At 34.3% G+C, this 25,313-nt stretch overlaps 3 protein-coding genes across 4 annotated transcripts in view; 2 read left to right on the plus strand and 1 right to left on the minus strand.

The window, feature by feature from the left end:
- The first annotated feature begins 642 nt into the window (after positions 1 to 642).
- On the plus strand, positions 643 to 14,041 carry LOC106064321 (uncharacterized). Of its 2 annotated transcripts, none has more exons than XM_013222822.2 (16): positions 643 to 963; positions 2,400 to 2,535; positions 3,740 to 3,980; positions 5,375 to 5,530; positions 6,180 to 6,267; positions 6,400 to 6,524; positions 6,664 to 6,722; positions 7,983 to 8,061; positions 8,176 to 8,260; positions 9,135 to 9,207; positions 9,359 to 9,433; positions 10,147 to 10,271; positions 10,784 to 10,934; positions 11,090 to 11,163; positions 12,095 to 12,199; positions 13,320 to 14,041. In XM_013222822.2, the coding sequence occupies exons 1-16, from the start codon at positions 661 to 663 to the stop codon at positions 13,446 to 13,448; spliced, it is 2,004 nt and encodes a 667-aa protein (XP_013078276.2). In that variant the 5' UTR covers positions 643 to 660; the 3' UTR covers positions 13,449 to 14,041. The 2 variants fall into 2 exon arrangements, with proteins under 2 accessions (XP_013078276.2, XP_013078277.2); XM_013222823.2 differs by lacking the exon at positions 643 to 963 and adding an exon at positions 2,060 to 2,161.
- A 5,278-nt stretch (positions 14,042 to 19,319) lies between these two features.
- Positions 19,320 to 20,422, plus strand: LOC129926231 (cysteine-rich, acidic integral membrane protein-like). Its single transcript, XM_056028802.1, has 2 exons — positions 19,320 to 19,350; positions 19,965 to 20,422. The coding sequence occupies exons 1-2, from the start codon at positions 19,320 to 19,322 to the stop codon at positions 20,420 to 20,422; spliced, it is 489 nt and encodes a 162-aa protein (XP_055884777.1).
- LOC106064375 (uncharacterized PE-PGRS family protein PE_PGRS54-like) overlaps positions 20,419 to 25,313 on the minus strand; it is a 30,219-nt gene continuing 25,324 nt past the window's right edge. The window contains exons 8-9 of the mRNA XM_056028803.1: positions 21,559 to 22,145; positions 20,419 to 20,851 (exon numbers count right to left, since the gene is read on the minus strand). Of these exons, the coding sequence (XP_055884778.1) occupies positions 20,522 to 20,851; positions 21,559 to 22,145 (917 nt within the window). The 3' untranslated portion in view covers positions 20,419 to 20,521. The remainder of the gene's footprint in view (positions 20,852 to 21,558; positions 22,146 to 25,313) is intronic.

Raw genomic sequence — 25,313 nt, forward strand, 5'->3', positions numbered from 1 at the left:
TAATAAGAATTGGTCACTTGTGATTCTGAAACACACACACACACCCTACCCCTGAAACCCATCCCATTTTATAAGGGATTTTTTTTTTAATGAGCGGCTGAGAGTGGAATAAAATTTAAATTACTATTACATGTATACGGATATTTGGATAGCCTACAAGTCAGACCATCGCGCCGTGTTGACCTTTTTTTTTTTTTTTTTTTTTGATTAGCTGCCATAATACGTAAATGTAAATATGCTTTGACCATCTGACAATATCTACTTCCATATGCGAGGTTTACTTTTCATAAATTGGCCGCTTTTATTGTCAAACGTAATGACCAGCTTTATAGTTTATGGTGACAGTTGAAGAGTTCTCATTTTCTATGCTAAATATTACCCGGTTTACCCCTCAACTAATTTAGAAACCTTGTGGAAAACGGGAGAGAGAAGTGTAGAAATTGCTTCCTTTGAGTCTCTTACAAAATGGAACTAGACCTATATAGTTTCTAGAGCAATGGAACTAGATTTAAGTCTATATATAGAGAGAGATCTCGTTCCATGTTAAATATAGTAATAGTTCCATGTTTAGAGCATGTTCTGCGAATGAAAAAAAATAAATAAAAAATAGAGCTCTTTTGTGTGTAAATGCTTTACTTGACGATTCGCTGCTGACCTACTATGTTGACAAAAATGGCGAGCAGTGATTTGTGTGACAGTGTATATTACTCTAGATTTAACGACACAATGCAAGAAGAAGGTTGTTGGAAACAGCTATGTAGAGAACTGTTGCTAGAAAAAAATTCAGGCGACTCTGGTCAAGACGAAAATAGCTGTTTTGGTCGACCTGGTAGCCAAATAGACCAAAAAGTTGAGTTCAGAAACAAATTTGGGGAAAAAGTTTTCGGCATACCGGTAATAATTGATTTCAATCGCATTCTACAGCTAAAGCAAGTTCATGAAAATGATGGAATTATTACTGGGGTAAATATCAATTAGTTATTAGATCTTCTTATTTTGCATTTTCACTATTAGGATGGAGGGTTTAGGTTACTATTCCAATGAATACCTGAGATGAACTGTGCACTATTTGGTAAACCTCTCAATGTAGAATGCAGCTTTAGAGGACATGGTTGGCTTTCTCTGGTGTGACTGCACAAAGGCAAATTTAACTAGTTCCAATTTAATTTTGTTATTAGGAATTATTAGGTCTATTATTTTTTTTCTCCCATTTCCCTAGTGCCATAGTGACATTAGAGAATGTGTATAGGTTGCCAGAATCAGCCAGGAAATTATTTTAATTATTTAGCAGAAGTATAAGTCTCTAATTAACATAGGATTGTGAAATTAATTTGATCATCAGGCTAATGTAGTGTGCTTCAATCTTGTACTTGTTTATATAAATCCATTTGAAGGATTTTCTGATAGGGAGAGAACAAACTGTTATAATAAATGGATCTAAATCAACACTAGAACATAATTTAAGTAAGATTATTTGCATATGATTGCATAATACATAAAAACATCACAAGATAGAGAAAATTTTACCAAGAGAATTAGATGAGTTATAGAAATGGGAATCAGATTGGAGCATGTCTTTCCACTCATAATACCTAGGTGTTTTAATAAATGAATAACTATCATGAAATACCCTTATTGACAAAAATATTAAACAATCAAACAAAGCATTAACCCTAATTAAAAGAAATTTCTACAAATCAAATAAGAACATAAAACTAAAAAGTTTTTTAACCTTGGTTAGGCGAATAGTAGAATATGCATCCTCAAGGACCCCTCCACTAAAAAAAAAAGACACAAAATATTCTCATTTATTTAAATTTAAAAACCCTTCAGGATAGAAGACTTAAAAAATAAAGTAACAATTATACATAAAACACTGAACCATCATCTTGAAATACAAAAACAAAACTTATTAAAATACCCAGAAAGATACAAAGATAAAGGCACATCCCTTATTCCATGTGATAGGACACATTTTTACAAGTGCACCTTCTTTCCTAGTACTATTAGAGCTAGGAATGGGTTGCCCGAGTCAGCCAGGAAAACCAATGACTTGGCAGAATTTAGGTAATTGATTAACATGCATAACTAGACTGACCTAGGAACACGCGATGTAATCATCTTTTTTTGTTAAATTAACGTCTGTATAAGATAAGATTAGGTAATTTTTTTCCTTTTTTTTAAATTAAGTTTTCATAAATTAAGATTAATACTATTTCCTAGCCCAAACGTCCTGCTGGACTGCAGCAGATGGGAATGTGAAGGAACATCTTAATTACAATCCAAGCACATACCACATGATCATATTAAGCAATGCTTGATTATCAGGAATGCTGAAAATTATGTGTTGTAAATTAGGAGAATAGTACTATAGAGGTAATGTTTTATATGTTAATCAGGTTTCCAACAGAGACCTTCTCCATGCTGTATGTGGACTGTATGATATTTCGCTTCCTGATATGGAGTCGGAGACTATCTATAACACAGTTTGTGCAAAGTGGGCAAGAACCATAGCAATTGTTCAAGATATTAAAGGTAAAAGTTTAAGAAAACTAAAGTGAGTTCCTAATGTTCTATTTCCTGTGATTCCAGTGGCTAATGCTGTAAAGTTATCTTTTTTCTATACCAAAGCTTAGAAGAGGGTCTTAAGTGTTCAGCACAATGATTGAACACCCCCTCTTCCCCCTCTCCCCCCCCCCCCCCACAAGTGATACACATAATTTAAGGCCTGCTGGTCACGGGTCATATTTAACTAGTTTATATATATTATATCATGTATAGATGTGTGTATGTCTGTGTGTGTTTGTCTGTTTTTTGTGTGTCTTGCATGCATGTGTCTGTGTATACATTTGTTTGTGGATGTGTGTGCGTGCATGTGTGTCTCTGTGTGTGTAAGTGTTATGCTTGTTAATAGAAACATAGAGCTGGTTTGTAAAATGTTTGATACAATTTCAATTCATTAAAGTAAAGAAAGTTCCCCTTTCAGATCATGCATCTGCTAATAGGCCATCCACTTCTTTGGCCAATGGTCAACGAGTAGGATTTCATGTTGCCAGCAAAATGACCAACTGCCTTTACTTTCCCCTAACTCAAGTCAGGTGCCCCTTAGAGTTGGGTGGACTCAGAGTTACCTTAAAAATCCTGAAGTTGAAAATCCCAGTCTTCACTGAGATTCAAACACAGGATCCCAGGTCCATGCTTAACCACTCAGCCTCTGTGCCCCCAATTCATGACAAGGCATCTCTTATTTTAATTTCTTTTCTTTTTTATTTTTTTGAGGGCTGGGGCAAGACAACGAAAAGTTATTTGTTATAACTGAATACAATTTCTTTCAAGTTGATAATTTAGAGTAATTAGGCAAACTAGCTCATACAATAACAACTTATCTTTATTTTTATTTTTTAATATACTATGTTCAAATTCAAAATATAAACTTTGTGAGAGGAAACAAAAAAGACATTTCAAACACTCTGAATTGGATGAAGTTTATTTAATGTAGATGGGAAGCTCTAATTCTTTATCCTTTATGATGAAAAATTATTTCCACTGAAACCCCCTCCCCCAGTTCACATATTCACTTAGTGTCAGCAGTATTAATTCTTTTGCTTAACTCTCCCCTTCCTCTTTAGGTCATCTTACACTGTAATAAACTACATATCAAATCTGTTCTTTTTTTTTTAAGCTATTCCTGTTTAGCATCAATATCTTAACATTATTTTAGTTGCTGCTTATTCCGCAGATGCCACAGATAATATGATGGAAAGACTCATAAAGAAAAGAGTGAGAGAGCAGAAAAAACTCCTGGAAGACCAGCATGAAAAGAAAGAAGCCAATAAAGATGCTTGGAAGGCTAAGATAGATGAAGTGGAAGACGTATTCAAAGAGGAGGAAGAAGAAGTCCATCTCAGTGCTTTTATAGATGTTTTCAGTGATACAGATGAAGAGGAAGATGAGGATGTTGATGAGGAAGAAGAAGATAGGTAATTTCTTGAATGAAGTCTTCTTGAAATGAAACAATTAAGCTGTTCATTAGTTAAACTTTCTTGATATTTGTACATTTCACAAAATCTTTACTACTAATGAGTGCTATTATAATTACCAATATAAGTAAGAATATTTCCAGAGCATTCTATTATTAAGTGTTTTTTAATATAAATTGCCATAAGTAGCTCTAAATTTATAATAGTTCAAAGAGGTTCTGCAGAACTTACTTTAAAACTATTAATTTTTTTTTTGGATAAAGAATAAAGAACTTCATGGTATCAGTTTATATTAAGGACTGCTATTATCATGTGTATAGTTCCCTGTTCAGACCTTGTGGTCTATAGGGCAGATGATGTAAAGGTCATCTGTTTTTGTGGCCTACTGTTATTGCAGGTGTCATGTGGTCTGCACAATGATCAACCACTTTTACTTTTCCCTGACTTATAATGTTAAGTATCTATTAGAGCTGGCTGGACTCAGAGGCATCCTAAAGATCCTGAAATTAAAAATCCAAGTCTTCACCAGGACCCCTATCCTGTGTATATCATATATTAAGTTCATTGCCTCAATGAGGTTGGAGTGTCAAAATAAAAGATATTGTTTTTCATTTTGTTTTTAGGGTTTAGTTTGATAATTTTCCAACATTATTTTCATTTGTATGCCCTTAACAAAGTATTTGTATTAGGTTACTGAGTTAATTTAAGCCATAAAAGAAATGAAATCTTTTTTTTTTAATATAGCATTTTTCTTAAATTATTTAGTTCTAGACTGCAAAAATTGTCCGATCTTTCACTCTGATTCTATCAAATTACCTCAGATTTTTTTGATTCCCTCTCTTTCCAATCCCAACCTTCAGTATCATTTGCTTAGTATGATGCCTATTTAATTCTTTTAGTTGTTTCTTTCTTTTGGTTGTTCTGTCTTCCTGGCCCCTAATTCATTAGGAAAGATCTTCGTAATTCCTAGCTTGTCCAATGCACTATTATTGATCTACAAATTTTGTTGTATACCTTACTATTAGCTATGTAGACTTGATGTCTTATCTTCTTGACAGCAAATATACCTTAATAAATGATAACAAAAAATTTGTAATACGTCTTAATAAACTTAAAGATAATGAATTTTAATCTCCAATTGACTAATCCTCGAATATTAATTTTTTTGAAAGAATGGGAGAGCAACAAAAGTCAATCATTTTAGAATAATCATGTTTATCATTTTTATTTCATCCCAGAATCCCCCCTGAGTCAATAATTTTGGTTCTAAGTTCTAAAACCAATGTTTTTTTCGGCATTGAGTAATATATTCAATATAGCTGGTGGTTAAATGCTAACTGACTATAAATAACACTTATCTACCAATTCATTTATTACTTTACTATTCAAAATAGTTCTGAAGAAAATTACACAAAAGGAATTAATACATTTATCAAGTCAAGTTTTGAGAGACGGCAGCAAAGAGAAAGTTCAGACTGTTTAATTACTCCATCAACTATCGGAATTGAAAATAGATTGTTAGGATGTGTAACATTCGAAAAGAAATTCATGTAAGCTATCCTATTTATTAAATTCATATTGTTTAGCTGTTTTGTTTTCTTTGTATTAAAATACAATCATGATAGAAATGTTTTTTTCTTATCAGATATACTATTTTAAATTTATTATCATACAGTTTCTATCTCTTAAGTGGTTAATTTGTTTATAAAATATACAATTTTGTGATTTAAAACTAGATTTTGGTAATTAATTATAACCTTCAAAGATCAGCAAGTAGATACCGGTATCTCACTTTGTGGGATGATGGATGTTATTTCTGATTTTAACAATGGTTAAAAATCTTAATTTAAAGACCACATCATGTTTGTGAAGTTTTAAAACATGAATAACTTCATGAAGATGCCATGTCTTTTTTTATGTAGTGTGTTAATAAGTTCCTTTTTTCTTCATTACATTTTTTTCATACAAAAATTTCTAGTCTTAATTTAGTTAGTTAGTTGTTTTTTTTTTGTTTTTTTTTTTTTTAAATTAAAAAGTTACTTGAAGTTTTGTTGAAATCGATTTTGAATGGCAGCCTTACGTCATATCATATTATTATGGTCAATCACAAAAATGACTTTGAAAAAATGGTATTGAAACAATTCATTGGCTTAAGTTTGATTGTGCTTTCACTTCATACTCTTTGCTTGATTGTTCCAGTGAAGAGAAACAGAGAGTCATCCACATAACTTTGATTAGCATTAGACCAAGATACAGACATTACAAGATTGGTCAATATCTGCTGTCTGTAAGTTGTGTTTGAAAGCTATTGAATGAACCAAAGTTTACTCTATATTGATGACATGTTAATAAGACTTCTTGTTTAAAATACAACTCCTAGTTGCTGTCTTATTAATATAGAACACAACTTTATTTCCAGAAATGTGTTTCACCTGTAATCACTGGACACTTTGATGCTGTGGTGGTCCATGCTGATAATTCTGCTGTTAATTTCTTTGGCAAATATGGATTTTCTGCAGATGTGGCTCTAAATAAGAAATGGGGGTAATGGAAAACTCTGCCCAGAGTTTAATGATTACTTCTTAGTTCATGGCTAGAATAAGTTTTAAAAGTATTTATTTCAATACATCTCCTTCTATAACTTCCACCCTAATTAAGATTTTTTTTGTTGCCTTTGTTTTAGTGAACTTGCTGATGCATTTACTAATTGTACACTCATGACTTACTTCCCTCCCTTCTCTGGTAAGTAAATAAACAGTGTTGTCTCCCTTCCATTTTGTTAAACTTTACACTTTTAGGTTTAAAATACACAGGTAAATATAAAATACTGATTAAAAAAAAACAACTTCATCTAAGTTTAAAAGCTATGCAGTCCACATGTATGAATTGTTCAACTGGATTTTCTTTTGGCAACTATACATGATTCTTTCCTCAACATTAACTTAAATAATTATTGTAGCGAAAGCTTCATTCTAAATGTAGTTTACTTGGACTTTAGAACAGCCATAGTAGAAAAAAGTGACAGAATGAAAAAAGTCATGGTCATTCTCACAAGCTCCAGCTACAATAGCATGCCCAGTTTGTAGTTGAATATTCTGGGCTCAAAATAGTCTCACCAGTCATATGCAAAATTAGTCACATGCAGAGACATAGTATGACAAAACCAACTCCTCAAACCCCTGTATGATAAAAGTGGTCATCATTGACTATAATAGATAAACTTAACATAGCTTAAGAGTATAACAGTTTTGAGGAGATAACTTGCTTCATCCATGGATAGCTACCTAGTCATGGTGTATGCATCCTGGACTGTCTTCTCAAAGGTTCTACATTAAAACCCTAAATGAAGTTTGGGCTAGGATGTAATAATCAATTCTGAAAGAATATCCGAAACATGTAAAACAAACAATTTAAATGTGAATCAGTAGCATAGCATTCTTTTGGATTTTTCAGTTTTTTTATTAAGCTTGGCAATATCCTGATACATTTACTTAATGACAAGCATTTGTCACCTAGCAATCTATGTCCACATTTCACATTTACCAAGGCATATGGAAGTTAAAAAATATACTAGCTTAAATAGAACATTGTAAAATTTCTCTTTTTTGTAGCTCAGCACATTCCTTTTCCACCACCAAGTTAGAGTAACTCTTTCAGCTCTTTCCTTTTCCACCACCAAGTTAAACTCTTTCAGCTCTTTCCTTTCCACCACCAAGTTAGAGTAACTCTTTCAGCTCTTTCCTTTTTCACCACCATCAAGTTTGTGTTACTCTTTCAGCTCTTTCCTTTTCAACCACCAAGTTAGAGTAACTCTTTCAGCTCTTTCCTTTTCCACCACCAAGTTAGAGTAACTCTTTCAGCTCTTTCCTTTTCCACCACCAAGTTAGAGTAACTCTTTCAGCTCTTTCCTTTTCCACCACCATCAAGTTTGTGTTACTCTTTCAGCTCTTTCCTTTTCCACCACCAAGTTAGAGTAACTCTTTCAGCTCTTTTTTCTTTCAGGACACAGTCTTCTGCCTACAAAAGTAACTAGAGAACAAGATGCAGACATGTATGACATAGACCAGGAGCTGGAAAAGTGGTGAGAATAGTGAAAATACATCATTCAGTGTAATGCTAATATTTTAGCATTCAAAAGCAGAAATATTAATTTGTATTTAAAAGTTTTTGTTTTTTTGTTGTTTTTTTTTGGAAGGCAAAGAAAAAGTGAAGAGGCTTACCAAGGGCAGTTAACTTGTATTCTGAAGTTTAGAAATGAAATTTTACAGCTTAAAAATACTGTAAGTAAAACTCACAATAAATACACATACTTGCAATTAATATGGCGAAGAATGACCTGATAATTATATTTCAAGTCTTTATCTGCTGTAAAGACTCTTTAATAACTTGACGCTCAAAGCATTTCTATGCTTGTGAATATATGAGTTTAATTCATACTTTTCCACATTAAAAAGTTGATCATATGTAGATGTCTATGTTGAAGACTGTATATCTCAAGGATCCTAGAAATGGAATTGGGATGCTACAGAAAGATCCTGGTATCACTTACAAAGACTGCATCACAAATGAAGAGATTAAAAACAGGATTAATATAATACATGTGAACTACTGCCAAAAAAACAAAAATTTAAACTTTATGGCCATATCAAAATGTCCAGAGGACAGGCAAAGACCTTCCTTCAGGAAACAGTATCAGGAAAAAGATTAAGGTTCAGACAGAGAAAGCGATGGGAAGACAGCATAATAGAATGGACACACCTGTCTTTGAAAGAAATTTTATCCAAGGCAAAAGACAAAGAGGAATGGAGAAAGATAGTCAACAGATCTTATGTGGTGCCAAAACAGTTCATCAGATTAAGGGATAGGTGAAGGTGATGTTGAAGAAACAAATGCTGTTATGCTGAAGATATTTACATATCAGTGTAGAAAAAGCTACCATATGTTGAGGATATGTAGATTTCTGAGGTGAATATTTAAACATTACTATATTGAGGATATATATATGTCCATGTGGAAAATAGAAACACATATATGTTGAAGATATTTAGACATCTTAGATCATGTATGTTGAATTTATAAACACTAATATTCTGAGGATAGGTAGATGTGAATATTTGTTATTGATTCTAAGAATTTTTTTTTTATCTTTTGTAGATCAGAGTTCAGAATGAATTATTAACTAAGCTTGTCACCACTAACAGAGTGAACAGAGATGCTTTAGAAATAGGTCAGGTGTGGTTTATTTGAATAAGTTCAGTAAATCCTTCAATGATAACCCATTGTTAATGTCTAAAATGTTGTTCATGTTTGCAAGATTTAATTAGCATTCTCTGAAAAAGAAGTTTAGTTGTTGTTAAATGATGCTTCACTTTGTTTAGAGAGAGACCTCAGGTCAACACATTTAGACCAGGCTGTCAGCTCCTTGACCAGGGGACTACAGTCACTTAATACAGGTGATACACATTTTTTAAATTTTAAATACAGGCTTTTTTTATTTTCCAATTATAATATGCATCAATATAGAAATGTGAATTGGTAATAATAAAAAAAAACAATATTAGCTACTAACTTGGCAAATTTCTGCTGGTTCGCAAGTTAGCTCAGGATGGTATGCGTTGAATCAATAATATCTTTTTTATGTTTTAGTTTCTTTTTATTTAAAAGTGATTTTTTTTAGTTTGTTGTACATGTTTTGGATGTTCCTTGAGAATTAAAGATAATTAAATCATAGCTCAAACATCCTGCAGAATGACAGGGGAAGGCAGCTGTCCGGGTTCAAACCAGGGACCATCAAGACGACAGTCCAGAGCGCATGTAACACAACCAACCTGTTTGTAGCTGAGCATTTTTATCTTGATTTCTTTTCTTATGAATTGATATTTTGAAGTGAGAACTCAACTAAACACCTGAAGTGAGTTCTCAACTTAAACACCTGAAGTGAGTTTTCAACTAAACACCTGAATTGAGTTCTCTACTAAACACCTGAAGTCAGTTTGAGTCAAATGAAGACAAAATGAGTTTTTTGACTTACCAAGCAATACATAAACTGTTGACTAAATTATACAGCATGTACCATTATATCTTCAGAACATTTTGTTTATGATTTGAAACTATATAATATTTAAATTCTAAAAGATATTTCTTTTTTTTTTTATTTGTGCTATAGAATCAAAACAACCATTGCAGAGTTTCAGTAGCATTTCAAACACAGAGATCATATCTAGATTTATTCAGGGTATGGAGGCAGACGGCTCAGTCAAGATTGTATATAGTGTCACTTCTATCAACAAGGTACAGAGAAACAAAATTTTGTGTGCTGTCTGTGCTTGAAACATTTGTTATTTAACTAAAGCAAAAAATGTAGAAGTAGTTTCCTTACACCCATCAAATAAGAAAGCCTTAAATGAATTAGCTAATACAACTGAAGTAAAGCCTTCTTTTTAATTTATGACCCTTCTTGGTGGTGGTGGAGGTTTTAATATATCCTATGGCCTCTAAATGGTTTAAGGAATATTTATGCAAAGTGTCATCCGCATTGGTTAAAGGTTTTTTAATTTCTTTATAAAGAACAATTCATACACCTTATATTGCGCTTTACATATTAGATAGTTGATTGGTGTTAAATTTTTTAAAATGCAAATTTAGTTACTTGTATTAGTTTTTTAATGTATATATTTAATTTCATTACACTGATATAATAATATAACTTGGATATAATGTATAGTTATATACAATATTATAAGATAAGAAAGTCTTTTTTTTCATGTTTATTAATATTCTATTTCATCCCACTTTTTGTTCAGGCTATTCTAAGCCCTGATGTCCATGCCTTGTATGAAAAAACAGTCAGACATTTGCATGACTCGTCCATGATCACAGCTCTATATTTCTGTGGTTCACTTGAAAAACCCAGTCGATTGCAGCACATTTTGACCCATGGTTTCTCAGAAGAAGGTAAGCATCATGCCTTCATTTTGTCTCTGTCATATTCAATTTTTTTTTTTTTTTACCTTTCCTGTCATGAAACTATTGAGGGGGATAACTCTGCAAGACATACAATTTACTTAAAAGAATTTTTATTATGTTTATTGCAAAATATTTTCTCGTAGATTTCAGCTATGGAGAGTTTGGGAGAGGACTTTATTTTTCCAAATACCCTTCCAAAGCTGCTCAGTTTTCCGTGGTAAGTTCTGTTTGAAATAAGTGTTGCTTCTTTTATAAATATTTTATTGGATGGGGCGCGGGGTGGATGAGTGGTTAAGTGCTTGGCTTCTAAACCTTGGGTCCTGGGTTTGATTCTTAATGAAGCCTGGGATTTTGAGTCCAAATCTTTAGTTGGGGAAAGTAAAGTCAATTGGTCATTGTGCTGGCCACATGACACCCTGCTCATTAATTGTTAGCCAAAGAAACAGATGAACATAACATCATCTGCCCTATAGATTACAAGGTCTGAAAGGGTAACTTTTATTTTTTCAATAGATTCTGATTCATGAAAATATTGATGTTGGGAGCCTATGACTGTTGTTTTAAATTTTAATGGTGGCTAGGATTTTTGGCTCATGATAAAGATTCACATAGATTAAATAAATACTTGACATAAACTATAACCTAGAGTGTAAAGTAGGTTGATACTGGTGAATGCTACTGCACTTGTCTTATAGATTTTTTGGGTCTTAATAGAATATTTTTTCAATTTTATTTCATTCTTGTATAACAAAATGTTTAGAACTATAAACTAAAACTCAATAATGAAATAAAGAAAATATGTAAACCTTATCTTATCTTTAAAAATATAGACATTACTTCAAAAAAAGAAGATGATTGCATCCTATGCGCACATAATTAATATAATCAGTTACATCTCATTGCCTCATATTCATTTGAATTTTAACATAATCTCAACTTCTGGTATAAACTTAATTTACCTTTGTATTTTTTTCTCCCCCATTTAAATAATCTTGATATTCCCCATCTTTTAACATTTCCCCATCTTTTAATTTTTCCCCATCTTTTTCATTTTGAACAGATGTATTTTTATTCTAGCCAAATTATGTTACTAAAAGAATGTATTTCCATAAACAAAAATATATTTTTACTAATTGTTTGTTTTGTAGCTAGGGAAACTGCTGGAGGCACAAGTTGCTTTAGGTCAAACAGAGAGTGTTTTGAAGTGTGACAGAACTAGAAAAAGTCCATCAGAAGGGTATGACTCCATCTTTGTAAGTATTCATTTGTTTTGAAATAGTGGACTTGATGCTAACTTTGACTAAAAAAAAGAGTTCTAAATTTTATTAAGAATGATTTTAATCATAAATTGATATCAATTTATAGTCAAAAGAAAGGGATGCACAGATTTAACAGTTGTAAACCTTTAAATTTGTAGCATTTACAGTAATTACATAAAGTAAAGGTTCTTTTTCTTTCTTTGAGAAAAAATCTATTTGTGACAGTGAAAAACATTTTATGCCATACAAGGACCCACCTCTGACCTATATAATTAACCAACAAATATGCTGATTTCTCTCAGTGGGTCTTTATGATTTTGAAAAGACATTTAGATTCATCTTGAAATATCTTTTTCAATACCTGACATTATGATGGCCTCAGTCATTATCTGTGATGAGAAACTGTGTTTTGTCTAGGTATTAGTGTTCAATAGGGTTACTATCTCTGTAGTTGTTGATCTTTTTCAGTCATATAATAACTATGGTTCATCTGGTAATGAGATGAAATCCTGTGCATTATTTTCATGTGCATTATGTGCATTATCCTGTGATTTTTCCACACTGTTCTTGTCCCCCCACCTTGCAGCCCATATTCAAAGAAATGGCCCAATACAGTTTCGGATTTAACACTATTTGACAAACAAATAACATATGAAAATGATCTCCCTCTAATGTGTGTTAATAGTACAATTACAGTGGTCTACAAAAAAAAAGTGGAGTTCAAGTCTTAACACCATACATGTTGTGAACAAATAGAATCTAGCATGTACTAGAGCAAACATGTCACATTCTAATGGAGTAAAAATATATCTTTGTTTTTGAATGGCTGCCTGGTCATGCGGTTTGCGCGCTGGACTGTCGTTTGGATTTATCGATAGTCCTGGGTTCAAATCCTGCCTGCTCCCATTCTCCGTCATTCTGCAGGAGGTTTGGACTAGGAAGTAAACTATCTTGAACTCTGAAGGAACATCAGAAACATGTAAAACATTTTAAAACAAACAAACATTTTTAAAACAATCCATTTCTTCTGACCAAGAGTAGATATTTTTAAAATTATTAAATGTATTTTTAAATTAAAATTATACATACATGTTTTTTCCCCATTAATCTTCAGACTCCAGGGAGATTATATAGACAAGGTGACAATGAAAATGCCATGTTATGCCAGGAATATGTTCTGTTTGATGCTCATCAAGTGCTGCCACTTTGGATTTTGTCTTACAGTGCTTACCCAAACTCATGATTTCGCATTTGCTTTAATTTCCAACAGTTTATCTATGAGTGAAATTCATTATGTAAATTATATGTCATCTAGAAATATATATCATTGTTTTAAATATCAAATTATAAATATTTGTTATTAACTTATTTATGGTTGTGATCATGCTGAATCTGTGAAGTGTTTGTTTTGAATCTCTAAAAAGACACATGTGTCCTTAGATTATCGATAATGTGAATGCAAATTATAATTTATTTGCCCTAAATATTTAATTTTTTGAAGTAACTTAAGCTAATGATGTAAGTTATTTTGAAAATTTTTTTAAAAACAGATATTTTTTTTTAATGTAGCAAACTTTTTTTGCAAAATTTTTATTGCAACTAGATCTTAGTAGGCTTTTTAAAAACACAACAATATCAATTAGATCTAAGCATTTTATAACATAGTGATATCAGTTAGATCTAAGCATTTTATAACATAGTGATATCAGTTAGATCTAAGCATTTTATAACATAGTGATATCAGTTAGATCTAATTATTTTCTTTATATTTTTAAGTCTGTCTTGTAAATGCTCAACTGAAGTGAACTGATTAAAAAAAAGTTTAATATCATTGTCTATCTGTTCTTGTTTTTTTTTACATTCTTCATTAATTCTTAATTGAAACAATTTTTTTTTTACTTTCTGAAATAGAAATAATATATATAATACTAATTTTCTTTTTCAATGACAATGGCACAAGTCATAAAAAGATTTATATAGTCATTAATTACAAAATATTTAGTGACTTTGTTACCAATACCCAAATTAAATATATATGCATTCATGTCCACTGTTCGCTTTGCATCATGTATCACATGGGCCAACTATCTCATTGATCCACATCCATATCTACTCGTCACTTCATCTGACCCTGTATTGTCACCATAAACTCAGCCTTATTTCACTGACCAATTCAGTTCACATTGATTGTCCCACCATCCATTAACCTCCTTTACCATATATGTTTAGATAGTGAACTCACCAAAACTATTGTACTCAATTAAACACAAACAAAAAAACATTTTTAATTGCATTCCTAAGTTCTGCTTTCTCAATTATAATGGAGGGGACTCTTTTCAGTTTCCAGACCAGGCAGTTTGCCATAGAGTTGTTATAGGGCCAGTGTCTTGCCCACTTGAATGGAGTTTTGAAGGACATGATCAGCATTCTCTGGTGGCACTTCACTAGGGCATATTTCACAAGCCCATTATATTTGCTTCTGGAATATATGCCGTCTCATTCTGTTGTGTCTGATTCTGATGTGAAAAATTATATGTTGGTCATTTTGGAATTTTTGTTTTTAATTCGTGTGGTGTTATTGACATTGAAGAATTGAATCAAGTTTCAACTTCATCCCATAATGAAAAGTGGGTTGGAAAATGTGGACAAGATTCCACCCAAACAGACTGAATGAGTTGATATAAACTTTGTTAAAAAAACACAAGAAAAACATTTTAAAAAAATACTTAAAGAAAAAAAAGCTCATTTTAAGTTTAATTGTATCAATTACTTTGGATCAGTCTTATAATTATATGTATAACTGGCCTAGATATAATAAATCTGTGCAATCATTATTATTATTATTAGAAATATTTTTACTAATTGTTTTTGTTTAGTTATGAAATGGGGAGGGGGAAAAGGGGGCATCTTAGTGAATGTTTACATGAGCACAAGAGACTTCAAGGGGACTTATACAACTTACACCACAACATCTGTCAATTACGATTTCTTTCCCTTGTTCAAGATATCAAACAAAATAACCAATTACCGTAAGTTAATTAACTAATTAGTTGTTTTTTTTTAAATTGATTCTTGTGTTGTCAGGTAAAAGAAAAAAAATGTTCACAGTTTCAGTTTAATCCGAGATTGGGTTTGGGAGTAATAACGTGTACAAATTTATTACCAGATAGACAGACAGACAGACTGATAAAGTGAGTTGATATAAGCTTTGCAAAAATGTTCAAAATATGCGAATATAGCTTGAAGGTGAAACTAGGCTACTAGATCTACATTGGAAAAAAAAAAGGTAAAAATCATTTCTTTAGGCGTGGACTCTGCAGATGCATGATAGATGTAGGATCTCGGAGCTGAGATAGTGAATGAAATCAAAGATTGTGTGTGTGTGTGTGTGTGCGTGGCATAAATCGCTTGGCTACGTATCTGTGGGGCTCAAGCTAAGCTGTAGGCCAGGGGTGGGCAACCTTTTTCAACCGAGAGCTGCAATAACAAAATTTGGGGACTGGGCGGGCCGCATATATATATATATATAAGAGTTAGCAATTTTTTAAACTAATTTTACAAATTATTTTTTTTAAATTTTGCTATTGTCTATTTACATCTAACATTTCACCACGAATGTATAGTAGTACTTGAAGTATATAACTGTTTACTCTCGTGCATAATGTTCCGGAACCATGGAACTAGCTTATAGTTGTTTTTCTTGTGACTACTGTCAAACAAATTTCCTTCAATAAGCATCGATCTATTCTAACACTTGATAAGTTTTAAACAAAAAGAAAATCTTGTTCAAGGATGAATGTGGTTCCATAAAATGTGAAAGTATAAGTTTCTTAAAGTGTGGATATACAGCTTCTAGCACCCATGAAGCTCCCGCGAAAGAACTGACTGGAACCTCTATTTCAGGTCATAATTTGCTTGGAGGTATGTCATCTGGAGTTATATCAGCTTCTGCATTAAATTATGAGCTGAGAGTATTGAAAACTGGTTTCAAGTTCTTGACGTCTTAAAATTTGCTTTCAAATTCCACAATCCAGGAATCCAAATAAGTCTTGTACTTTTCAACGATTTCCCTAGAAACAGTTTCACCTTTCAGCCAATGTAAAATGATAAGGCCTTAATTTCGCTTGTTGGCCTCAAGAAATGGAATAGCTTTGTTTAAAAAGATTTAGGATGCACATACATTTCATGTGAAAACAACAAATTGCAATGCTTCCGATGATAAACATGAAGTAGGCCTATGTCTTCAACTCTTCTTTAGAAATATTGCGAAAGGGTCACAGTCAATGTCCATCAAGGAACCTAACAATTTCTTCCTTGTTATTCCATATTGATTTAATGATTGGCCAGCGGATATTACTGTGTTACCGAACATCGGGATGTTTTAATTCCAAATCTTCACGTACTTTAGTGAACTGCCAGTTGAGGCCAGCCTTGGATAATTGGAGGCCATAGGCGAAGTGTATGTGGTGGCCTCGAATAAAACAGAAAAATACAAAATAAAGTGACAAAACTAAAATTATGGCATTAAAAACCTAGTGTACTTCCAACACTAACATGGAGTTCAAGTTTCGCTATTCCTTCTGTATAATATTAAATTGTATTTCCTGTGTGGGGGCCCCAACAATTATGGACCGGAGAGGCTACATATCTGGTCTATGACCAACATTTGATTACAATATACCATAACGTATTCGAATTCAGTGTAGCTTTGTGTAAACTTTCCAGTGGCTAGTTTATGGTTGGGTTAGTTTTTTTATTTTATTAAAAAGGCTGTTTTTCTCAGTCAAAGCTCCATCATGTGTTACCCTTTCCATATTGTACAAGCCAATCCAACTTTTTCAACACAATTCTTCAAAGCATTGAATAAATACTGGCCTGGGCTTATGTCTTTTACTAAATTTATCGAAATATTGCTATTAAATATAATCTTCGTTTACTTTAAACTTCTTAGAAGGACGTTTAGAGACAATGTTTCTTTCCTCTTCATTGTAAGTGATAAGAATCAAAAGTTTCAATAACTTCTATAGATATTTACAATTATTTATTTTTAATATATTTGCGATTTTATATGTGTAATGTGTGGGCACACATGATTTATTTGGGTTTCCGCGGGCCGCATAAAACACCTCGGCGGGCCGCATGTGGCCCGCGGGTCGTAATTTGCCCACCCCTGCTGTAGGCTATTTGCTGAGGGCTTTAAGGCACACGTATATATATATATATATTTGTAATTCGACCATACTGCACTGAGTATACTATAGCATGAAAGATGAGCAATACAAAAGACTAGTTTTGTTAGTTTGGTAAATAGTTACAATCAATTCAAATTACAAGCCTTTGTTTTTATCTTAAATTGAACATCGCATTATTTATTTTATAATTCGTCATTGTATCTAAATTCGATCACCCAACTTTACTCGTATCATGTGTGTGGTCGAATTTTTAAAGCGAGGTTTGGGCTCCATAGCTATCTTCGAGTTGATAGAAAATGGAAAATGTGCTCATTTTGGACTATGAATGAAGAGCTATATACATATAAATATATAGGGGGCCTATTTATATAATAACGTCTTAAAGTCTTCATGGGTGCAGTCATGTCTATTGACACTGCATGCATAGACTAGCCTATGTCTTTAACTTGAATCAATGTTTTTATTTTTATGTTATATCTCTTAAGGTCATACATTAAATACATTGTAGTAACGTGGGTAGCAAGTAAGTTAAATACATTAATATTCAGAAATAGTTTGAGTATCGCCTTCTAAATCTAGATCCAAAGGCCTATTACTGGAATATTATAAAGTGTATAGATCTATGGGCCTACATTCGCTTAACAAGGATTCTTTCTTGCTTGTTTGTTTGTAAAAAGATTTACATGTTTCGGATGTTCCTTCAGAGTTAAAGATAGTTTACTTCCTAGTCCAAACATCCCGCAGGACGACGGGGGATGGGAGCGGGCAGGATTTGAACCCTCGACCACCGATAAATCCAAATGACAGTCCAGCGCACAAACGGTACGACCAGGCAGCCATCCTTGCTTGTGGAAGACGGGGGCGGAGTAAAAAAAAATGTTCAATAGTTTTTTAGTCTTAAATTCATTAGTTATGAAGAGAAAAACAATCGCTCTATAAGTTGTATAGGCCTACAGGAAATACTGCCATGTCTTTAACAAGAAACATTAAAATGTTTTTCTTGTTATAGAACATTTTTAAAATGTTCATATTTTCTTCGTTGGTCTAACATTCCTTCATTTATTGAGGTCATTGGAAGCCGGGCTCATCAAGTTACCCATCCTCTTGCCTATGCAATGATTAAAATATGATCTCACATCAAAATGAAACCAACTACTATCAGCTGATCAAGTATTGTCTGTCAATCAACATTCTCAGCAGATAGTTTGCATAGACAATGAAGCTTAAGCAAGAATATATATATACAGTTTTATTTCTAACCGGAGTTTAACAGACATCATTGTAATAAAACCGTGAGCTACTTGTCATTCGTTTGCTCTGTCGGGAAACAAATTCATTAGAAGGACACTCAATTCATGGTAGTCTCCCTTTAACGTTGTCTCTTGAGGAATCTCCTTATCTTATATAATACAGACGTTACTTCAAAAAGATGATTACGTCCAACGATTTTCTGATGATGTGACTCAGTTCCACTCTAGGAATGATAACACGAATTTGGTGAAGTAATTTCACTCAGTAGGCATCATTCAAGTCCTTGAAGACGTCTGAGCGGTCATTTTTACATTTCCTTCTGTTAGCTTGCATACTCCTGGAAATTTGACAGTTTATGTATAAATTTGGGAAAAAAAAAACTAGCTAATGTGCCAAACAGTGAAAACTCTGATTTGACAGTTCTAATAAAAAAAAATAATCATCTCAATATGTAATATGGCTTACGTCTTATCTTAAGAACAAGGCTTTAGCGGGAATTTCCGCAAACGACTTTAATATATATTTGTGTTCAGTAGATATCTCCATAAATAAATAGACATAAATTAACATTTTGGTTGTCACTTCTTGTTTGTTACTTCATTGAACTTTTAAAGTCGCGTTGTCTTTTGTTACATGCAAACGTTATTAAACTGTTTCATATTTTAATTTAAATGTCTGTGATTAATGTGCGGTGGCTAAATGGTAAAGCAAATGTCATTCGAATTCTTGTGAAGACTGGGATTTTTTTTTATTTCGGCATCTTTAGGGTGCCTTTGAATCCACGCATCTCTAATGAATACCTGACAAAAAGTTAGGGAAAGTAAAGGCGATTGGTCGTTGTGCTGGCCACATGACACCTGCGTTAACCAAGGGTTAAGATAAGATAAGGGCCAATGAGACCGATGACCTTTACATCATCTGCAAGGCCTGAAAAGGGAACTTTAATTTCTTTGTCTGTAATAGTGAAACAGTAATGTCATTGTTGTTATAAAATCACGACCAATTAGTCACACTCTCGCACCGCCAGGATCGAGATTCAATGTCGTATTTATAGTGGATACAATGTATTGAAGTCTCTTCATCAGTTTCCACCGAGAGAGTTTCTCGTGATGTAGCAGACTTGCTCAGTAGACCCAACACTCCCTAACTCTAACACTCCCTTACTCTAACACTTCCTAACTCTAACTGGTTAACTTGATGATTGTTTTGCTTCGTTCACATTTTTCAATTTGAAACCCTCACCCCTCCGTCTAGGCTTCGACCCAGAGTGTGTGTTTATACACAGTTTATATCAATTCCTGTATTTTAAAAAAAAGCGTTTTTCTCTAAGTTTGACTGTCAGTTGTCTGATGGTACACTTTGTAAGTTTGACTGTCAGTTGTCAGATGGTACACTTTGTAAGTTTGACTGTCAGTTGTCTGATGGTACACTTTGTAAGTTTGACTGTCAGTTGTCTGATGGTACACTTTGTAAGTTTGACTGTCAGTTGTCTGATGGTACACTTTGTAAGTTTGACTGCCAGTTGTCTGATGGTACACTTTGTAAGTTTGACTGTCAGTTGTCTGATGGTACACTTTGTAAGTCTGACTGTCAGTTGTCTGATGGTACACTTTGTAAGTTTGACTGTCAGTTGTCTGATGGTACACTTTGTAAGTTTGACTGCCAGTTGTCTGATGGTACACTTTGTATTATTTATGAAACTTGCATTAGAACAATGTACATGACAAAGACAGGATTATTTGTTGTTGTTAAAGAAGAAGAGACACTGTATTGAAAGGTTTATCTGAAGTCATTTCTTTATTGAACTGAGCAGTACACAATCAATTCTTGTGCACAATGAATACTTAACATAATTCTGAGTCAGTGTGGCTTTTTATTTGCCGCACCCTCCCCCACAGCCACCTCCACAGCCGCCTCCACCTCCACAGCCTCCGCCTCCACTTCCTCCTCCACTTCCTCCTCCGTATCCGCCTCCACCTCCACTTCCTCCTCCACTTCCACCGGGTCTTCCACCGCCTGAACCACCAGAACCACCAGGCCTTCGTCCACCAGATCCTCCTCCTCCTCCGCCACCACCCCCTCCTCCTCCCGACGAGCAGATGCCATCAGCTTGCCTGTACACTTTCTCCTCGTGGGCAACATACTCTTTGCCGTTGCAAAATGTTTCCGGGTTCGCACCAGCCGACACACAATCTCCTGTGTCCTGTAATGTACAAAGAGAAATGAATAGCAATCATGTGTTCATACCAGTTGGACAGTCATTTCAGAAGAGATCAGAAGGAAGACAAAGGCTCGATATATTTAAAGTAATGTCAGCCTTTGATGTTGGTTCTACACTCCGGCTGCCTTGAACTACGTTGTGCCCAGTATTTCTAAATATCAGGTTGGATGTCATACGTTTTATTAGTGGTTTACTATAAACAAGCAAAATATTTTTTTAAAAATCATAAAAAAAAAAACAAAGCTTATATAAGGGGAACAACCACAAACATCCCTGCCAAATATCTCAATACTCTCTCTCTCTCTCTCTCTTTTTTCTATACAAACACATTAATTAATTTCCACTAACTGATTAACGAAATCGTTAATTTTTTGATCGATTTCCTGTATTGTCATCGACTATGAATAAATATGTAAAACTTCAGTTTGGTCCGAGAATGAAAGGTGGAAGAAAAAACGTGTACAAGGCGTAAGGAGGGGAATAACTCCACATATACAGCCACACATCTCAGTAAGAAGCATTTATTTCCCAATAGAATGGGTGTAGTAGAAATAACGTGTACAAAAAATGGACCAGACCGACTGGGATGATATAAGCTTTGTAATAAGACACATGACGTGGTATGTTGCATGGAATTGTGGATAAAACACTTAATTATTTGACACATTATACGGTCAGTATGAACTTACCTCGTTAAAGTACATAGTCTCTGGGCAGAAAGTGCATGGCCCGACGACCTCTGTTGGACTGCAAGTGAAGAAAGCGTTACAGTAGTCATCATGGGGAATAAAGAAACCGTCTTCAGACTGACCAGCTAGTCTACTATTGGTGCATCGTGGGTCACCGCCTCCTCTGCCGCCTCCTCCACCTGATCCTCCTCCGCCAGATCCTCCTCTGCCGCCTCCTCCACCTGATCCTCCTCCGCCAGATCCTCCTCTGCCGCCTCCTCCACCTGATCCTCCTCCACCTGATCCTCCTCCGCCAGATCCTCCTCTGCCGCCTCCTCCGCCTGATCCTCCTCCGCCAGATCCTCCTCTGCCACCTCCTCCAGATCCACCTCTACCACCGGAACCTCCTCCTTGCATGCCGCCGCCGCCACCGCTACCTCCTCCGGAACCACCTCTTCCGCCGGATCCTCCGCCTTGCATTCCACCGCCACCATTGCCGCCACCAGAGCCTCCTTGATTGCCACTTGATCCGCCTCTGTTGCCGCCGCTACCGCCGCCGCCGGATCCTCCTCCGTATCCTCCACCAGAACCACCTTGATTGCCCCTACCTGAGGAGAGAAAGAAAAAGTAGATCTTTTAAAAACATTCTTCTAAGAAGAAGATCATCTATAAGAAGGTTAACGTCTAGTCCAAAGTAATCATTATGTGTGTAAGGGGAAAGCAATTTAACGTTTCTCGTGCTGACATTTTACACAGTCTTGAGTTAATGTCAGGTGATAAATATTTAAGAATCAAGGATTGCATAATTTGTACTAGTAGAAAACCAACATGAATAAATTAGATCTGAATAAATGATCCATGATTGTTTACAGCATCTTATCAGAGAGTAAACCTTCCAAGTCAGAACTTTGGCGAGCGCTGGCTGTATAATCATTAGGCTAATGAGTCGATTTGGCGTACCAGACGAACTTAGCTATAAATGTCTTACTTATCAGCAAGAATAAACATTTAAACACAAATGTAATACTCTTAGAAATATAAAGACTGGCCTATGACACCAATTTTATATTCTCCTTTTAATATTATAGGTAAATTGATGTTTGAAAAATGATGCCTAAATATCAGTTGTCTTCTCAATCCCACGTACAAGACATACATCAATACATGTATTTGAAATAATGGAGGTAGTCTGTCACTGTTAACATTATGTAGGCTAGTTCCATTCACGTACAAGACATACATCAATACATGTATTTGAAATAATGGAGGTAGTCTGTCACTGTTAACATTATGTAGGCTAGTTCCATTCAAATAGAAGTGAAAACAAAAAAGACGACAATCATTATGTTAATATAATCACAACAACCGATTCTACAATCAGAAATTACCATTAACATCTAGATCAATCATGTATTGAACGGTATCACGACACTCGAGTTTAGTCTATTATGCAGCCAGTTACACGAAGATCTGGATTCATAATATACGGGAGGCTATCGTGACATTATACGAAAATTTTGAGCTCTATTTGCTCTATCTGGTCAGAGAAAGTACAAGTTGACAGAGTCTAAAAAACATAATGCAAGAAGATACTTGTAAATGTCTAGATCTATATTAATGACTATATAATATTACTGGTTTTTGTTTGTTGCCTGCTTGGTTTGTGTTTTACTGTTTTCAGAAGGGACAATAACCGAGATTTTTTGTTCAAAAAAGAAAATTTGTAAATTTCGTACATTACAACAATGAAGGGTGAAAAAAAATGGTTGACTGATATAACTGGATTGTAAATCAGTCGTATAGCCATTTAGTTTGAGCAAGAAGATAATCACATCTATTGTGTTCTTGGTAACCCAAATGAGTTAAACACCAATAGAGCAAGAAATCAAAAGACGCAAATGGGGCTGGACTGGCCATGCATTGTGAACAAGGGGAAAAACATTGCAAAACATGGCTCTGGACTGAAACCCACAGTGGAAGAGAAATTCCTGGAGACCAAAACAAACATGAAGGAGACTGGTAGATCAAGAAACAAAGATGGCAGGATGGACATGGACCCACCTGAAAGGAATTGCCCTCTACAAAGTCCTATGGCAAAGTTCCTTTGCGGCCCTACGCTCCACTTGGAATCAAATTGATTAAGTCATGATAGAAGTTATTCTAGAAATCTAAATAGGTGCATGTTACAGATTAAAAACCATGTTCTTTTTAAACGAACTTTCACTGTAAACAAAAAGAAAAGTTTATTGAGCAAGATTATCAAGTTACAAACTCTTTAGCCTCAGGAAGTCTCGCAATTTTTTTTTTACTTTGTATTTGCAGCGATTTCCAAGTTTCAGTATTGATTAGAATGAGGCATTAGAAAAACTAGAATTCTAAGACAATAAAGTTTGTGCTGAAAGACCTGATGTATAACTGCGTGTTTGAGCGACAAGAATAAGGATACAATAATGATATAATCTATAAAAAAAAAGACAATCTGAGATTTCAGAAGCTAATGTATAGAAAACTGTAGACCAATGGAGAAAGACTATCAACAGATCGCTCCAATGGTTCGAAAGACTAAAGGACAGGTGAAGACCAACTACTTGACATAATATATTCATGACCTCTTTTACTGACCCATCTATTAACTAATAACTAAATGTGTATATCATCAATGGGACAAAGTGAATCGTTGGTTTGAATGCTGCTGCAGGTTGGGAATGTTTCAATCGAGGACTAGAATTTGTCCTCAGCCCACTTGTGTCGACACTGTGTTCACACAGATGGATGGCTGCCTGGTCATGTGGTATGGGCTTTAGACTGTCCCAAGTTTGAGCCTCAGTCATGGGTAAGGTTCGGACTAGGAAGTAATAATCTTCAGTTCCGTAGGAATGTCCGAAACATGTCAAATGATTGTGATATAACCTTCACGAGTTCTCCCAAATGATACTTTCCGGAGTCTACCAAAAGTAACGTCCCTGAGTTAACCAGAAGTAACGTCCCCGATCTCACAAAGATGTAGACCTACACATCCTTGAAACTTTCCCACAAAGAAGAGGGTAAAAATCCTTTTTATTATTATAAAGACCGAAGCTCTCGTTTTCTACTAGCATTTTTGTTCAATAGTAATACAGTAGAGAGAAGACCCTTTAGACCTAACCATCAACTCTGACTACATTTTTGTTCAATTGTACTACAGTAGAGAGAACACCCTTTAGACCTAACCATCAACTCTGACTACATTTTGACTCAATACATAATTAAATAGGAGTGAACTGTATATGTCCATCTTGTCTTCTATGTTACAAAGATGGATTTAGAGAGTGAATAAACAATAAAAACATAGAATGTGCCAATTATGTAGTTACTCCAGAAAGCGCAGGCAACTCTAGATTCGAGTAGTGCTGGGAAAAACAGAATAGCATACCTGATGTCCTGACATTTGAATATGAAATGAGCTTTCCGAGTTAGTATGAATAACGGAATTTTGTTTGTAACTTATGTTTTAGACACATTTTTAGTAAAACATTTACCTGTGATAAGTTACTGAATGTCTAAATCATTCTAGAATATTCTGTTTGTAGCAGTATTCAACTCCCTCCCTCCTTTTTTTAAAAAAGTCAAAAGTTTCACTCACAGGAAATTTGAAAATCTTTTCCCCAAAACCTGCGTTCAAACTCAAAATATATTTTGTGTATGTGAGTAGATATGTCAGTGACTTGGAAAGGGTAGCCTGAATCAGCCCTGGTTAACCAATGACGTGATAGAGTTTAAATTCAAATGAATGATTA

Source organism: Biomphalaria glabrata, chromosome 5 (assembly GCF_947242115.1).
Source record: "Biomphalaria glabrata chromosome 5, xgBioGlab47.1, whole genome shotgun sequence".
In the NCBI taxonomy this organism is placed as follows: domain Eukaryota; kingdom Metazoa; phylum Mollusca; class Gastropoda; family Planorbidae; genus Biomphalaria; species Biomphalaria glabrata.